At 49.6% G+C, this 16,624-nt stretch overlaps 1 protein-coding gene across 2 annotated transcripts in view; it reads right to left on the reverse strand.

The window, feature by feature from the left end:
* Nucleotides 1-6,447: 6,447 nt before the first annotated feature.
* Nucleotides 6,448-16,624, reverse strand: part of RNF11 (ring finger protein 11) — a 213,560-nt gene continuing 203,383 nt past the window's right edge. For both annotated transcript variants that reach the window (XM_069642218.1, XM_069642217.1), the window contains exon 3: nucleotides 6,448-8,466. In XM_069642218.1, coding sequence (XP_069498319.1) covers nucleotides 8,295-8,466 — 172 coding nt within the window. In that variant the 3' untranslated portion in view covers nucleotides 6,448-8,294. The remainder of the gene's footprint in view (nucleotides 8,467-16,624) is intronic.

Genomic DNA, 16,624 nt, shown 5'->3' on the forward strand with positions numbered 1-16,624 from the left:
TGTTTACCCTCCCCGTCCCCTCCATATGGACCACAGCAAATCTAGGGTAGGTTGACCAAGTAGCCAGCACGGTATTTATTTTCCGGGGGCCCATATCAGGTCCCTCACCTTGGCCAGATGTGTCTCCATATCCTCGAGATAAGTCAAAAACGTTCCCAGATCATCCTGCATATGTTCCAGGATCACTCTGAGTTGGGCAGCTTTGTAAGATAATTGGAAGTTTGGGAAATCGAAGCACCCCCTCCTCCCTGGGGAGGGTAAGGGTGGCTCTTTTGATCCATGGGGTCTTGCCCTGCCAGAAACTTTTTCACAGAGGACTGGTGCTCTTTTAAAAATGGACTTTGGGACCTTAATCAGAAGGGCCGTGAACTGGTACAAGAGACCATCTTACTGGCCGGACACCCTGTGCCTCTGTCAAGAGTCTTGGAGTCAAACCTCTCCCCAGTGGGTCCAGAAAATCCCAGATTTCTGCTATCTGTAGTGCAGGATTTGAGAAACTGAAGGCTCTCCGAAACATTCACCCCCTGCTCCTCGCCGAAAATTGGATATCCTTGGCGACGTCCACTGTAATCAGTTCATTTAGGCTATTGTAATGGCATCTACTTGGGTCAGCCAAAGTATCAGATTCAGCAGATGCAAGTTCTGCGGAATGCTGTGGCTCGTCTAGCACTGGGGGGGGGGGGTTGAGGGGCGCCCGACTCCGTCCTTTCCATTGGTATCCCATCTACATTGGCTTCCTGTGGCTACCCGCATAGAGTTCAAGACAAACCTATTTCCAGGGTGGGCAGTAGCTCAGCCATGTGGTTTTATGAATGCATCTTTGCTCCTGACCTCATTCTGTGGACCACGAGTAGTATTGGGTCCATCTTTGACCTGCCATTGCCCCAAAACCCAAGCTTTCTGTGTGCTCGAAACCATGAACTCCGCTCACCCCCAGCCCTGTAACACTCCCCTCCTTCCCCCGTGGTGAGCCTATCCCCAACTGCTCCCCCATGTTAACTGCGATTCCCCTAACCCACTCCTCCCCCGTACCTCCCACTCTCTGGCGCCCATCCAAAAAGTCAGACTATTCCTGGTATTTGACTGGACCACCAACCTGCCTGGTTACCTTGGGCCCATCATTGTAAAGAACCTCATGGCTAGAGCCCCCCCACCCCCCAAGAGATTGAAATTTCCCCCCTTCCTCCCCCGTAAAGAATGGAGGGGGGCATCTGTACTCTTGCTCTCTATGTGGCAGAGTAGAAGCACAGAGCACCCCAGCCAAGATTCTCTATCCCCAAGCATCCACAAAGGAATGTCCACACACTATGTTAGTGATAACAGTTCTTTACATAAATAAGGCTCAAGTTATGTACAAAATCACAATAACACACTTTGGGCTCAGGTAAATCTAAAATGATAAATATATACAGTCATAAAATGCATCCACTGTAGACAGTTCAAATTGCATACAAATCAATTAATAAAGGGTATCAACAATAGACATGAGGAAGAAAACAAGTTGGCTAAACAATTGGCAGAGTACTGGGTCCCTACCGCTAGGCACAGTTCTTTGTGAGGATGCCCCCTTCCCCCCACCTGAGCAATCTGTAAATAATGCAATTTAACAAGCCCAGTCCATATATTGTTCAATATAGTCTTGGTTCCCTATAAAAACAATTCTACTACCCCAGTGTACCTGGTTTAGCAGAGTTCGACATCAGGTCATCGATGGATCTTTCTTGAGTGACTCCCTTCAAGACAGGAGCCACGGATCATCAAGATCCCGTGAAGAAAAGGTGGACAAAGGCGTCGAGACAGCAGCTTCGGCCCTGGGGTGCTCGTCGAATATTGGTTGTAGACGTCTTGCAAAGATGAGGCGTGCGGTGCAACTCGACGACGATGGGTCATTGCTGCATGAAGAACTTTGGCCCAGCATGGGCGTCGGGTCGTCTGCGTCTTTGTGGTCTTCGGGTGGTGGGAAATGCACCGGCGGAGTCTACTCTGTTCATCGGCTGTCCCCACTTTTGGGCAACACGGCTTTGACGGGCCTCCAGCGGTTGTGCTGGTCCTCCCAACCCTGGGGGACGACAGTTGATGGATGTCAGGGCGCTTCTCTTCAGATTCCTCTGCGGTCGCAGTCTCTGGTCGACAGTCTTTCGAAGCCTGACTTCCAGGGAGCCTTGGTGAAGGTTATCTGGTGCACAATGGTCCCTAGCCAGGTCCTCTTGGATCAGTCCTTGACGACACAGCAGCTTTCAGATTGCATCGAAAGTAACAGCAGTCACCAATCAGGTCTCCTATTAGAAATCAACTGATTCCAATGGCAGGGCCTGGGTATCCCAAAATGGAGGATACTCGGAGCACCTGTCAAATTCAGCATGGAGCAGCCACCAGCCCATACCCTGCTCTGTGGGCCACACACAGGTGCACAAAAACATACACTAGGGGTACAGGGTTGTACCCCCCACACAAGGGTGCCATAAGGGTATCCCAAGGGTCTGTACACCAAACCAAAAAGAGGAAGAGATGCACTGCCAGGAGTCCCACATGGACGCCTGTGCAGAAAATAACACAACATACATGAAAAAAGGACTACAGGACAAGGACAGGGAGGCCCTATCCATCCAATGCATTTCCAGCATCACACCCCCCCCCCCTCCGCCTTGTATGCTCCCCCAGGTAATGCCCTCTTGGGCCACTTACTTTGTAAATCACACCCCCGACCCCCTACTCACTGTTGGCAGGGGGTGGGACCTGGTCATGGCATGTTTGCTGACCTGTCTGCAGGCGACCCGGCCTGGGCCCCGCCTCACCCCACTATCGGGGGGTGGGGTGTTGAATGTTTTAAATTTTCTGGATCCCGGGATCCGTCTCCCGTCTTTCGTATTCCCTCTCCCACTTTTCCCTTTTGCAGCTTCTCCAGTGGGTTGCCCCTTATCTTCTGCCGTGTCCACGTATTCTCGAATTGCTCCTTTTATGTTTCCTTCACAGACCAGTCTAGATCGTTGACCCATATATTCAAATGATAGCGAAAAGGGGTAGCCCCATCGATATCGGATCCCTTTCTCATGTAGGCAGTGTGTCAGGGGGCCACACATTCTTCGTCTGGCCAGGGTGCATGCCGAAAGGTCCTGGGAAATTGTAATCCTTGCATTGTTGTATGTGATGGTAGAAGCTTTCCTGTCCTCTTCTAGAATTTGTCTTTTCAGCATAATAGTGTAAGCGGACCAGCACGGAGCAGAGTCCCCCGGCTAGACCTCCCGCCCTATGCGCTCTGTCTATGGTGGGATCAGTGGTTGCATTGTTTCCAAACAAAAAGGTGGATCCCGTCCTTGATAGCTCGGCATATGTCCCTTTCCGCCTCCCCTTCCGCCTCCGGGAGGTCGAAAAAACAAAAGGTTATTCCTCCTTTCCCTGTTCTCGAAATCATCCATTTGTAGAGCTCTGTCCTCGTCTTTCTTCTCCAGAGTGGACAGTCTGGTATCAATCTGTGTTTCTAGTATATCTACTGATGATTGATTGGCTTCCAGGCCCGGTAGCCGATCTTCCATTTTATCCACTCTCTGGTCCATCTGGTCGAGCCTGTGGCCAATGTCCACCCGCATGTCTCTAATTTCCTGCATAATGTCGGCTATGTCTCTCTTTGTGGACATGGTGTCCTCTGTATGTTCCGCTGAATTGTCCACCATTCCGTTGGGAGTTTGTCCCACTTTGACTCTCGCAGACCTCACGAAAGCGAAATTCCTGGAGCGTCTCCCTCCAGCTCATTGAAGCCTGTCCTGCTGGTCCCACTGGTCGAGGGTAATCTTCCCTTTATAGGAGTAGGCTGGGCGGGCCACCACACCCTGCTTGGGGAGGGGAGGTCGAGGTCTTCTCCACACCACGATCAGCAGCTACTCGACAGGGGTGTGTGGGAGGGGGGCTAAGCAGCCCCTCCATCTTCTGCTCTTATAAGATGGTTCACTGGCTATCCTGCCTCCCGGCAGACACTTCGGTCCTGTCCCCCGTACCTTTATCCGGCTCCCCGCAGTCCGCGGTGGGGCGGGTGGGGGTAGGGAGTCCCAAACTCCATATGGGGACGGACTACGTTAGCCAGTCATGTTGGTGCTTCGTCGGCTACCCTACCTATAATACTCTCAGGTCTGCATTACATAATGCTTTGGTGGAGGAACCAGTGCACTCTCCTCTGGGTCTGCTGGGGGGGGGGGCGGACCCATGGCACCCCCCTCCAGCGTCCACAACCTTTATGGTCCCCTCTGTGGGCTGTTCTAGACTTATCCATCATGCCCTCAACTCCTCCGTTGGCCTGGCTGGTCTTTCTCCTCACTGCCTTCTTCCCCCCACTTATCTTGACTGACCTGCATCTTCCTTTTTCCACCTGTGTAGTTGTTTCTCCAGGGTCCAAAAGGTGGGGGGTGGTGGTGCCCCGCACTGCCCTTGGCTCAGACTCAGCTCAGTATGTAGCGTCGCTTCCAGTATGCTGGCAGACAGGGCATGGGGCCATAGATCTTATGGGGAAAGTGAAGGGTAGATCAATGGTGCAGTAGCGTTTGCTGAGTTCCCAGGGCCACGTCCCCTTTTTCCTGGCTCCTCCAAAGGGTGGGGTCTGCAGGCTTTCCCCCGCGCTCCCCTGGGCACCTTCAGTGGCGGTCTCTAGTGACCTAGTGGTCTTCCTGCAAGTCCTTATATCCTCTACGTGCGAGTTCCACACAACCATGTTTCTTTCCAATGTCACTGGGGGCAGGGGTGGGAACGGTCACCGAAAGTATCCCGCGGGGTTGCCGCGCCCGCAGCTTCAGGAGGCCCTGCAGTGGGTTGTACTCTCCACTGGCACTGCCCACCTTGTTCTGCAGGCCACTCACTATAGTTGCCTCCTCGGCAGGGGGCTGATGCACCTTCCGCCTTCACTCACTGACCCCGGGGGTGCGCTCCAACACCCGGGGTGATGAGCCCCTCCGGCTCCTCGATGCTCCTTTCCTTCTTCTGTCCGGGGGGGGGGCGGGATCCAGCAAGGATGCTGGCAGCCACGTACTCCAGCTGCCCTCTGTGTCGGACGGCTCCTCCCACTTGCAGGCTTTGGCCGCCTCGTCTTGGTCTCCAGTGGTCCATAGCGCCTCTTCTTCCCACAGCGATTGCTGCACGTCCCTGGGTCTACGAAGTACCGAACAAGACTGGGGGATGCACCACACTTTCAGCCACTGCGCGGGTGGGGGGGGGGGGGAGGGGTTTACTTGTCTATCAGGGTGCTCTGGTGGGGCTCAACGTGCTTTTCGGCCGTTGGGGCGACGAGACAAGCACACAGGCTTCACATCGCCTGTTCCCCCTGGTGGCCACCCCCCCTGCAACAAAATCTAAAGCAAATTCTTTTCCTTTTAAAAGACGCTTTCCAGTACTAGGATGGAAGGTAAGGAGGATGACACTGTAATTCTAGTTTACAGGACATGTATTCTCTTTCCTGTATTGAATAGCAATTCAAGGATTGTCTAATGACTGACAAGACTGTAATAACTAGCCCAATAATAGGTTTGCCACATTGATGGAACTACAATATAAAAAACATGACACTAGAGCTCTGCATGTCAGGATACATCAGACTAACAAATCCAGACTCCATTTATGCTAGCAGGTTTCTCAGCCAATGGAATCTACAGTTATTTAGCAAACGGAACAATCTATAGGCAATCATTTTTGAGGCATCACTGAATGATTGCTTCACGTGCAAAGTATTTTTATTTTGAGTTTTATATAGCACCGATATACCTAGGAAGCAAAGGGCATTGAGGGCAACATGCAGTAAGGAGAGAAAAAGAAAGTATGTGGCATGGGATATTCCAGCCATGGGGGTAGGATGTGATGTGGGAGTGCAAGGATCCTAGGGGGCACCTACGTATTGACTAAAGAATAAGGTTGAGTCATTTCCTGAACTGCAGGTGCGTTGGCACATTATGGATTTCCACTGGATGGTGTCTCAATAGTCGGGAAGCACAATGAGGTCTGCTTCCGTAGTTTTTCCTTGCACACTAGTTTCATCTCGAGTCTAGCGATGGCTGGGCTCCTGGAGGAGCACAATACACCAGAGATGCAGCGTTTTGCATCTGGGCAGGCAGGTGCGCGAGCCGTGCTAGACCTACAAGTAACACAAGCATGTGAGCCAGTGCAGCGCCTGTAGGATGGAAGAGCTGTGGTAGAATGTCTCGTCTCCCATTAGGAGTGATGCTGCAGCGCTTTGGGATTCCACACGCACGGAGGGCCCAGGTGAGTCCCTGGAATGCAGGTGAGGATAGGTTTACATGTTGGTTTATACTAAAAAATGGTATTCAAGATGTTTATTCAATTATTTTCTGGAAGGTGGTGCATATACTACTGATGCCAGATTTGAATTCCTCCATTTAAACACTGGAAGGTTTCAGAAAGTATTTTCTTTGCCACTCATTTCACTTTACAAAAAAAAAAAAAAAAAACATATTGTAGTGTTTTCTTTTAATTCCAGTAGAATATTTCAGATCAAAACTTTTTCGAAAAGGAGAGGTTGGGCAAATAGTTGTAACAAACATTGTCTAAGTAAAGCAATGCAGTTGTAAGTGCTGTTTTCCAAGACATTGCGGTGTGAAATAAAGGTTTACAGAGTACAAAAACACACAGGCAACTGAAAAATAAAGACAGATTTCAACATCTCTGGATTTGTTAACATACTTCTTTTTTTATGGCAGTTCGTGTGACATTAATGGAGATGGAACCATACCACACTGAGCCCGTATTAGTATCCAAACAATATAGGCAAAAGTTATACTTTTAGTATACCTGGAGTATCACAGTACTGTTTCATTACAAATAATTCCGTGCATTAAAATAACAATATATAAAACAAATCGATCAAAGCTCCACTTTGACCCATTCAAGTCTTCGGCTTATTCAGTTCCGGTTTAAGACTTTGCAATGCACCATCTTACAGATGAATGCATCAAAATAAGTCAGCGCTGCTCATTTCAGAACGCAGATAACTAACAAGTAGACAACAAACATTACAGTCAGTATTTGGAATCTATCCCCATATAGATGCAGTTTGCAGATGTAGTTTATTTTAAAACCTGGTTCACTAATTCCCACATTATCCCCCACCCGCCCAGTTTAGTGGCAAACCAAAAGAATCCATCAGGCCACCTACCAATATGTTAAATGTATATGTGCAAATTAAAAAAGCAATACATTTTGCCCACGTCGTGTTTCTCATTCGCTTAGAAGACCCGACAGCCTCCCAAATTCACCTAGGGGCAAAATGTTACATGAAAATTCAGAACAGTTTATTTATGCGCTTTGATATCATCAAAAGAAGCGCCGGAACATGAGATGCAATGTTCTGAAACAGAGAGCCTTTTAGATAAATATCCTAAGAGCATACACTTGGTCTGCCAAACCGCTGCAAAACGCTTCTCTCGGCTCCACAAGTAAGGGGTGCCTCAAAAGCAGAAAGCCATGCTAACTTTAGAAGCAGAGCCTGCAAACCTTTAAGGATTGGTAGCCTTTGAGCCATGTGTTTGCAATGCCAAAAGGTTAGCCACTCTGAAGAAAAAATTAACGGCTACCAAGAAAATAAGTTGGCTAAAGTTTGAATTTCACCATGACCCTACTTCTTGATTTTTTGTTTCATTGCCATGGCTAGATAGTCATATAGGTGTAATTATGAGGATTGCGAAACTCGCGGGTTGCCTATAAACTGGGACATCGCGGCTTAAGCCTAACTGCAAATTGAACATAGCACTTTTCGGAAAAGTTATAAATAAACTGCTTTAAAGCAAAAAAGAGCCAGCCCCAACAATAATAATACACTATTTAAAAAGACCTAAGGCAATGGATTCCATTTCCAATGGAAAATAATAACTGTGCAAACAAGCTTAAATCTACGCCTTTGTGCCAGTGTTATAAAATGCATCTTTTAATAAAGCCTCAACTCCCCAATGTCAGCACCTTGTAAAAAGAATCAGAACAAAAGTAACTTTTGAATAAAGTCCCCTTGGTTAAGTGACATAATGGAACGCCTGAAACTCTTACTGTCCCCGTTGTAAAACTCCTTAATTCGTTTTTTTGGGGGAAACCCAGACTTAAGGAGATGGATGTACGTAGATACATTGGGCAAGGCTTTGTCCACTGTCTATTTTTATGCTTCCTAATATTCAGATCCTATCGACAGCCGTTCTCGAGTTTTTAGGACATGTCTTTAATTTGTGCATGATCTGGTCTTTCGGGTCAGCGAGAAAGAGTAAAACCATTGTGTGCGTCAATTTCCATGAAGCGCCGAGATGCGTGCGTCGACGTCAGTTCGTCTCATAAGAAGAGAGCAACGCTGCATCAACCGGCTCCATGCACGAGGGGCACGTAAAGGAGCGCATCAGCCAGTCGTCTATACAGTCCAGGTGATAGATATGCATGCATGGCAGAAACCGGATGGGGTCGCCGTAAACAAAGTCCATCATACAGATCACGCATCTGAAAGGAAAAAGAAATGGGATACTGAATGAATTTCATAAATTCACAAAAGGAAAGCGCATGTTGGTCCGAATCATGATATACAATTTAACATTCAGAGTTTGGCACTGGGACGTCTTTACTTTCACCTTACTGGGGCGAGGGCACCAAACCATGGCATCAAAAACAACCATGAACACAAGCAAACAATTGGAAACTTGTCCCGCAGCACTTTATAATTTTCTTTGATCCCTATAAATAAACCCTCAGGCTACTTGCCAGATAAGCTCGTCCTGGCCCCATATACCTCTTAGAACACATTCCAGGCTTTGAGTGGCATAGAGCTTTTGAATAACGTGAACAGCCTGGTTTCTTACTGAATGTCAAACTGGTCCAAATGTTACAACGCACAAGGACTGTACTTTGAAGTCGGTACTGGGGTATCAACTAGCAAAGCAGCAGGAGGGGTAGTGAGGTCTGCAACATGGGAATTCCAACGTCTGTGTCTCGGTGTCTGTGTGGGTCTCTCGCTCTCTGTCTGTGTGTCTCGTTCTGTGTGTGTGTGTGTGTGTGTGTGTGTCTCGCTCTGTGTGTGTGTCTCGCTCTGTGTGTGTGTCTCGCTGTGTGTCGCTCTGTGTGCGTCTCTCGCTCTGGCTGTGAGTCTTTTGCTGTGTGTGCGTGTCTTTCTCGTTCTCCGTCCGTATGTCTCTCTCTCGCTCTCTGTGTCGCTGTGTGTGTGTGTCTCGCTCTGTCTGTGTCGCTGTGTGTGCGTCTCTCGCTCTCTGTGTGTGTGTCTTTCTCGCTCCGTGTCTTTCTCACTCGGTCTGTGTCTTTCTCACTCTGTGTGCGTCTCTTGCTCTCTGTCTCTGTGGGTCTTTCTCGCTCTCTGTGGGTCTTTCCCGCTCACTGTCTCTGTGGGTCTTTCTCGCTCACTGTCTGTGTGCGTCTTTCTCGCTCACTGTCTGTGTGCGTCTTTCTCGCTCACTGTCTCTGTGTGCGTCTCTCTCGCTCACTGTCTCTGTGTGCGTCTCTCGCTCACTGTCTCTGTGTGCGTCTCTCGCTCACTGTCTCTGTGCGTCTCTCGCTGTCTCTGTGCGTCTCTCTCGCTCACTGTCTCTGTGTGCGTCTCTCTCGCTCACTGTCTGTGTGCGGCTCTCTCGCTCACTGTCTGTGTGCGGCTCTCTCGCTCACTGTGTGCGGCTCTCTCGCTCACTGTCTCTGTGTGCGTCTCTCTCGCTCACTGTGTGCGTCTCTCTCGCTCACTGTCTCTGTGTGCGTCTCTCTCGCTCACTGTCTCTGTGTGCGCCTCTCTCGCTCACTGTCTCTGTGTGCGCCTCTCTCGCTCACTGTCTCTGTGTGCGTCTCTCTCGCTCACTGTCTCTGTGTGCGTCTTTCTCTCTGTGCCTCTTGTGTGTCTCGCTCTCTCGCGTATGCCCGGTTTTGAGTCACTGATTGCTTGAATGAATCCGGCTTCCCACCACGATGCAGACATGACTGCAACATGTCTAATGTTGCTTATTTTCCCAGCAAGAGCTGAGGGGTGCAGAGGAGGTTGTGGCCAAGCATTTTGGGCTGGACCGCTTCCATTAGAGGCAGGACCGGGACTGAATTCATACAGCTGATCACCTCAAAAGGCGCAGTGGGAGCAAAGAACAATGTAATGGCAGCTGCACAGATCAATGCTAGCGATATAGAATTTAAAGCGTTTCATTCATCAGTGTGTGCTGCACTAAACAAGAGTGCATGAAATGTAAGCTTCTCTGCAAAGTGACTGAACGTGAAAAACCTGCACACGCCTCCTCTGCACCAACTTCAACATCCAACTGGTAATGTCTAGACTCTAGAGCCAGGGTCTACAACCAGTAGATTGCGAGCCAGTAGTTGCTCCTCAGAGAATTCCCAGTCGCTCCTCGCATCAGACACGAAAATTAGCACTGTGTTTATTTTGGTGTCTGAAGTCCCTGGGCCTCTTCCCCTCCCTGCAAAGCAAACAGTCAAAAGCTGTGTGCAAGGTGAGAAGTGATGCTGCATCTGGGCTTGAAGGGCTCAGGGCAGTGTCCCAACAAGGGGTTAACTATCAATAACAAAAGTAAATGGGAAATGTTGCCACAAATAAGGGTGGGGGGGGTGAGACAGAGGATTCAGGAGTGCCAGCTCGTACGGAAAAAAGGTACATCTAGCCATATGTGTTGCTGTTTATGGTAAAACTGAATTGTATTTGAAGATTGAGTTGTCTGTTTTGTTTGTTGCACATTTGGTTTTATTTAATTTTGCAGGAGAACATAGTTACAACATTCCAACATTAGTGTTTCAAAAGAACAAAGAAATAGAAACCGGAAAACATCAACCACTAGAAAAACCCCACCAACTCCCCCTCTATCACCAGCATCTATGGAGGAGCTTGATCCCATGCTGTCTGTACTGGCATGATAGTGATGTCTAATTTACGCCCCTGCAGAACCTGTTCCAGAGGACCTCATCTACTTCTACCCCCAAGTCCCTTATCCCATTGCCCTCACAAGTGCTCCGTGGTACCCCCCCCCCCCTCTCCGGCCCCTACCAAAGCTTCATACATGGCTGAAATTAACCCCTGCATTGTCGTGCTCCTGTCCAACACCTTTTCAAACGTGTTGAGGTCTCTCTACCAGTCCTGTCACTTATGCTAAAATCTGTGAGGGTTCCCTTTAGCTGCAAGAACAGGAATACAGAAAGCTTGCCTATGTCTAGGGCCTCCTCTAGATCCGCAATTGAGATGAATGCCCCTCCCTCCCCCAAACCTCCTTGAAGAGCTTTCCTATCCTCTCTAGGCCTGCCTCATATCACTGTGAAACCTGCCTGGGTTTGGTATGGCATCTCCAATTCCTGGTACCCAAAGGTGTCACAGATGAGAAGGCCATGTCGTGACCCCCCCCCTTTCAAGTCCGCCCCCTTCCGCCCCCTGTCTCCAAATATCCCATATAGTCCCCAGGATGGGGTGATCTCGCATTCTCCTTGGCAATTTATTTCTGGGTACCCACAACCATTCCCCAACCGTGGCTGGGCGCAGGTGGAAGTTATCCATCGCCACCCACTATTGATCTGTCTAGGACATCAACCGGGGAACCATCATTCGTAACTGGGCTGCCTTATGGCAGAGTCACATCTGCGAGGCCAACCCTTCCCCTCTCTGTTGGAAGCGTGAGGGTAGTCCTGGGGATTCTAGCCTTCCTCCCCTGCCAGAGGAACCTAAGTAGTTTCACCTGCATCTGCCGAAAGAACCCTTTCAGTATGCGTATCGGGAGAATTTGGAATATATATATAATTTGGAATCACCCTCGGGAGGACCACCATTTTCAGTGCATTCAAACGGCACAACCAAGAGATCATGAGCTTTTGGAAATTTTCTATATCTGCTTATATTTTTAGCTTCAGTGGGGGGAAAATTAGCATTGAATAAGCTCTCTAAATCTCTAGTGAGATTAACCTCCAAGTACCTCATCATGGTCACATTAACCTCAAGCCTAAATGGGGTGAATCTCCCAATATCCACGCCCCTGCCCCTGTCCAGGGGAAAAAGAATAGACTTCTCTGCGTTAATCTTCAGCCCGGCCATGGTACCATACTGTTCAATCAACCGGAGCGCCGTCGGCATGGAAGCCAGAGGTTCGCTCAAATGGAGCAGCATATCGTCTGCATATAAAGCGACCTTGTATTCCACCCCACCCATTTTAATACACTGCACCTCTGGGACGTCCCTGATCCTCTGTGCCAGGGGTTCAATCGACAGGGTATACAATGTCGGAGAAAGTGGACACCCCTGTCTGGTACCCCTCCAGAGCGTGAACCACCTCGAGAACCCTCCGTTCACAATTACAGAAGCCATAGGGGCTTTACACACTGCCTGAAGGAGCCTTTCCCCTATACCGAACTTGACCATAACAGCCCTGAGAAAACCCCACTCCACCCGAACGAAGGCCTTCTCTGCGTCTATTGAGTAGGGACGCGTCCCCCCCCACATCCTGGTATGCGTGTATGAGATGTAGTGTCTTCCGCATCAGGTCTGCTCCATGTCGCCTCATAATGAACCCCACTTGATCCGAATGAATCAGACTCGGCATATACCCCTCCAGTCTTGTGGCTATCACCCTAGTATACAGCTTGCCATCCGTACTGAGGAGAGAGAGAGATTGGCCGCACAATTCCAGTGATCTCTCCCCTCCTTAGGAATCACTGCAATCAAGGCGCGCGAGAACGACTCTGGCGCGCCTCCCATATCCAGTATATAGTTGAACAACTCAGTTAAGAAAGGGAGTAGGGCGGGGAGATATGCTTTATAAAGCCCAGCGGTGAAGCAGTCTTCCCCCGGAGCCTTCCCCACCGGCATCTTTTTTTCCTTTCTTTTTAAAAAAATACAATTTTATTGATTTTATTAAAAAAAAACAACTCAAACCAAACTTACAGTGGATGCATAATGTCGATCACAAATAAACATACATTGCTGTATTCAAGCCCACTGTATCTCCCCTTCCCTCCCCCTCCCCCAGCCTACTCCCCCTCATTTCCAGTCTTTATCTCTTGCGGTAGGGATTCCTCCTCGACAGAACTCATTGGGTTTTCATCACTTGGTCCATCATACAAAGGCCCAAATAATTCAGCTATCAGTTGCCTCCAAGCCAATAGGGATCTGGCTTCTTCTTCCATCTCTCCTTTGCACGCTTCCTGCCATACCACAGTTTCTGCCTCCGCCCACTTCTGCAGATCCTTCCACCAAGTTTCCATTTTTGGTGTATGACATGCCTTCCAGCCCATCGCAATCCTCCTCTTTGCTAGAACATACGCTAGATCTTTCAGTTTGCTCACATATTTGAGCTTGCGTGGCCTGGGAAACCCTCCTATCAAACAAGCCCATGCGGTATCCACTTTCATATGGATCCCTTTGTTTTTCATCTTCTGTGCTATTTCTCTCCAGTATCTCTATCAGTGGGCATGCCCAAAACATATGCACCATTCCCGCATTTTCCTCATTACATTTAGGGCACACTTGACGTCCGGCGTTTTTGAATTTAGCTATCTTTTGAGGCATCAGGTATGCCCTTTGAGTTATATACAATTGTATCTGCTGTAATCTAGCATTTCTCAATACTTTTTATGACATCCTTGCGCTCTCTCCCACATCCCATCACTCATCGGGGCCCCTACTTCTTCCCCCCACCGGCATCCTTGCCGCAGCCTTTTTCACTTCCTCCTTTGTTATTGAGGCATCTAGCGCGGAGGATTCCTCCGCCGAGAGTTTAGGCAGATTAATGGCCTCTTGATAGGTGTCAATATCCTTCGGGGGAAACCTCTGAGGCATCCAACTTCTCATAAAAATCTGCAGAGGGCTCCGGCACTCCCGCCCCGGTTAGACCCATAACCCATCCTGTCCCCCAATTTCGTCAACCCACCTTTCTGCACACTGACCTCTCAGCCGTGCGGCCAATAGGGAGTCTGCTCTATCCCCTTTCTCATAGAACTTTTGTTTGAGGAAGTGACGGCTACAAATAACTTTCCCTTGTTGCAAGAGTCTCAGTTCCTCCCACTTACCCCTCACCTTCTGTGTGTACACCTCCCGACTCCCGGAAGGTTCATGGGCCTTCTCGTCCAGGTGTCGTATCTCCTCCCTCAATCTCCTCTCGACTACGTTCCTCTTCCTCTTCTTACGGGCACCCACCCGAATCAGAATCCCTCTCCATGTAGCCTTCCCAGCCTCCCATACCGTCCGCAGATCCGTGTACCCATCGTCATTAACCTTATACTACTCCAATACTTCCTTGCTCATTTCCGAGGAGAACACGGGGACCTTCCAAAGTGAGTCATTGCATCTCCACTTTGACCATGTGGGACAAAGACCCCTCCCCCGCTCTAGATCCACTGTAACCATGTTGTGGTCGGACCATGAGAGCGGTATGATCTCCGAGCCCTGTGCCTTCTCCCAAATATATTGCAAAATGTACAGGTAGTCTATCCTCGTATAGGTCCCATGGGGTGGGGAGTAGAAAGTGTAACCCCTTATCCCCAGGTGGAGGTGGCGCCATATGTTCCTCAGCCCCCACTCTCCCAATGATTCATGAAACTCGCAAAGACCAGGGCCCAGCGTCTCCTGCCCCCTATCCGCGTGGCTATGCCTATCCACGACCGGATCCACCCATGGATTGAAATCCCCCACCGTGATCAGGAGACACTCCACCAGAATTTTTGCCATTGTATCTTTCAGACACCGTAACTGCCCCTGATTGGGCACGTACAATGTAGCGAAGGTGAACCTCGTCTTTCTGATATTCCACCCCCCACCCCCCGACACCAGTAAGGCCCTCTAGTCTACGTCTGACCAGACATTGTCGACCTCCAATCTAAGGCCCTACTGTACCAGAATACCCACCCGCCTTTCTCAGGTGGCCAGAGCCTCTACACCCCCAGCCGCCCCGCCCACAGGGAACCCTTTTTTCCTCCCCCTTGGAGTACTTGGTTTCCTGGAGAAACATAACGTCCATCTCTGCCCTCCAAAACTCCCTTGCCACCATAGATCGTTTGGTAGGCGAGTTCAAACCTTTCACATTCAGGGTGCCTATCTGTAGGCAACCGTCCCCCGGTCTATTTCACGCAGATGTCGCCATGTTATCCCCATTTGAGGATGCCCTGCATGCCACCTCTGGGGCCTCCGTGTGTCAGCCTGCACCCTACACACTCCTACCTCTACCACTTGAACTCCCAGTACCAGTTGGACCCCTCCCTCCCCCATCCGCCCCCCACTGCCCCAGCCCCCAAACCCCCACCCCCCTGCGCTTGGCCCCACCCTGTTGACATCACTGGGTGAAGATCGAACCACCTATGGAATCCCCTCTCCTGGTGAGGGCCCCTTCTTTCCACTTCTCATATTCTTGAGCCCTCCCTACTTCCCAAATTTTCAATCAATTGACACCTTCAGATTACCCACCCCCCTTCTCATATTGACACATGCGTCTAACTGTCCCCTCAGGCCTTAGGTCCGGGCTCCACAGGGCACGGGGGGGGAGGGGTGTTCAGCTTCCTGGTGGGGGGTGTCTCCATCCCCCCCCCCCATCAGTTCTCTCATGGCCTTCTTAATCTCCTGTTTCGAGGTTAGTCTGTATTTGCTCCCATCTGCTTCAAAAAGACAGTTACTTTTGCCGACCCGTACACCACAGAGCCCTTCTTCCTTGCCCGTTTGGGGATTTGGAGTACGTCATAGTTGTGGATGCGAAAAAGCACAGATCTGGGGCCACCCGCCGCACCCCTGGCCCTGTGTAACCGCTCTATCTTGACCTCGTCGATAGCATCATTGTCAGAGAGGAGTTTGGAAATGGCGAAGAGGGCACTTCGCAATTTTTTCGCTCGTCTCCCCCTCCTTCTCAGGGACCCCAAATAACCAAAGGTTATTGCACCTCTCGCGATTCTCAAGATAGTCCATCTTCAGGAGGATTTTCTCTTCTCTCCTTTCTACCTCCGTGAGACACACATCCATTTGGGTCTCCATTGTGTCCAGGGAGTACAGATTATGTTCCACTTCCTCAAATCTTTCCTCCATCTTGTCAATTCTATGGGTGATCTTATCCACTCTTCCCCCTATGTCCGCCCTCATACTTTTGAATTCTTCCAGGAGGGCCGCTGCATCCTTTAATGTGGCGCCGGCAACTTCCCTCATCGTCAACCCTTGGCCCCTGGGTCAGGCGTTGTCTTTAGGGCTCATGGGGTGTACTCGTAAGGGGGCCAGTTTCTTCCTCGCGTCCATATTACCCGACCACCACCTGTGCCCGTTGGTGCTGTGATCTCCCTTCCTTCTCTCATTACATTTACACACTATGCACAATTTGGCATGTAGTGCTGGTGTTCACAGATCTAGATTTTATTTTAAGCACTTGCTTTTTGGTTATTTGTCCTTCTCTGAAATCACATTTGAGGTGGACGTTTCGGGCAACCGTGCATGTCCCTATGGTAACCCACTCTGGGATTCCTTGCACTGTCACACATGGTAGCAATCCATCTGTTAGTTGGATACATGGTATATGTACTAAATTTGGTATCTCATTTCATATTCTGATAGGGGATGAACAGAGACCATTTCCTGATGAAGGTGGTTGCCTACTCCATACTCTACCGAAACACCAGTTGTGCCGCTCACGCTTGAGTTCTATTCTGTATATTA

Source organism: Ambystoma mexicanum, chromosome 1q (genome assembly GCF_040938575.1).
Source record: "Ambystoma mexicanum isolate Mex_15411 chromosome 1q, UKY_AmexF1_1, whole genome shotgun sequence".
NCBI lineage: Eukaryota > Metazoa > Chordata > Amphibia > Caudata > Ambystomatidae > Ambystoma > Ambystoma mexicanum.